Source organism: Aplysia californica, unplaced genomic scaffold (assembly GCF_000002075.1).
Source record: "Aplysia californica isolate F4 #8 unplaced genomic scaffold, AplCal3.0 scaffold00411, whole genome shotgun sequence".
NCBI classification, from domain to species: Eukaryota; Metazoa; Mollusca; class Gastropoda; order Aplysiida; family Aplysiidae; genus Aplysia; species Aplysia californica.
Window position 1 is genome coordinate 1 of NW_004797681.1, and position 1,063 is coordinate 1,063.

Sequence of the window (1,063 nt, forward strand, 5' to 3'; positions counted from 1 at the left end):
CTCCGTGTCAATAAAAGAGGTCACGTGACACAAAGAGAGACTTCTAATGTCCTGTTCTATTACGCCACACACACGTCGCAAGGCATTTGACACATGATTTTAGTTTTAGTAAGAGTTTTACGGCACATACGACACAAATAAGTCACATAAGTGCCAAAGATAAAATGTGTTACTCCTATTAGAGAGTAAAAATACAAAGGATTAAAAAAGACGTGGAATAGAGACGATGACTGTTTATAAGGAAAAAAGACGCAAACCACACCAGAGTGCTTATAAACCATCCACATTTACCATAAATTAATCTTTCCACACTTATATAGTCAATATAGGATGTCACAAGGGACACAATGTAAGCTTTCATGTCTTGTTCACGATGACACGTTCCCCAGAATTCGGCGCGGGGCACCCACCAACCTCCCCTCCGCCTCCTCCTCCCTACAGACCAGTCCCCTGTCGGCGGCCAGCATTACTCAGTCTCTGCCAGATGACGTCATGGCTAGCTATGACGACACACACTACGTCACGAGAGTTGTGGGCTACTGCGCTGACCAGAACGAGAGGCTGAGGGTCATGTTCTCTATCGTTGTCATCCTGAGGGATTTACTGACCCTCCCCCTGGGCGTGGTCTTTGACAAGTACGGGACTACTAGGACACGCCTACTGACTGTGTGAGTGTATGAGGGGGAGGGGAGTGGGTCTTTGACAAGTATGTGACTCCTAGGGCACGCCTTACTGACTGTGGTATATTATGGAGTGGTGGAAAGTGTGTGTGTGTATGTGTGTGTGTTTGTGTGTGAGTGTGTGTGTGTGTATGTGTGGTTGGGGGGGGGTGAGTATTGGACAAGTATGGGACTACTAGGACCCGTCTACTGACTGTGTGAGTGTATTAGGGGGGGAGTGGGTCTTTGGACAAGTATGTGACTCCTAGGGCATGACTGAGTGGTACATTAGGGAGGGGTGGAAAAGTGTGTGTGTGTGTGTGTGCGTGTGTGGTTTGGGGGGAGGGGAGGATATTAGACAAGTATGGGACCACTAGGACACGCCTACTGACTGTGTGTGTGTA

General features: G+C 48.0%; 1 protein-coding gene across 1 annotated transcript in view; it reads left to right on the forward strand.

Annotated features, from left to right (window-relative positions):
- Window positions 1-330: 330 nt before the first annotated feature.
- Window positions 331-1,063, forward strand: part of LOC118478195 (solute carrier family 43 member 3-like) — a 17,887-nt gene continuing 17,154 nt past the window's right edge. The window contains exon 1 of the mRNA XM_035971284.1: window positions 331-668. Within this exon, the coding sequence (XP_035827177.1) occupies window positions 331-668 (338 nt within the window). The remainder of the gene's footprint in view (window positions 669-1,063) is intronic.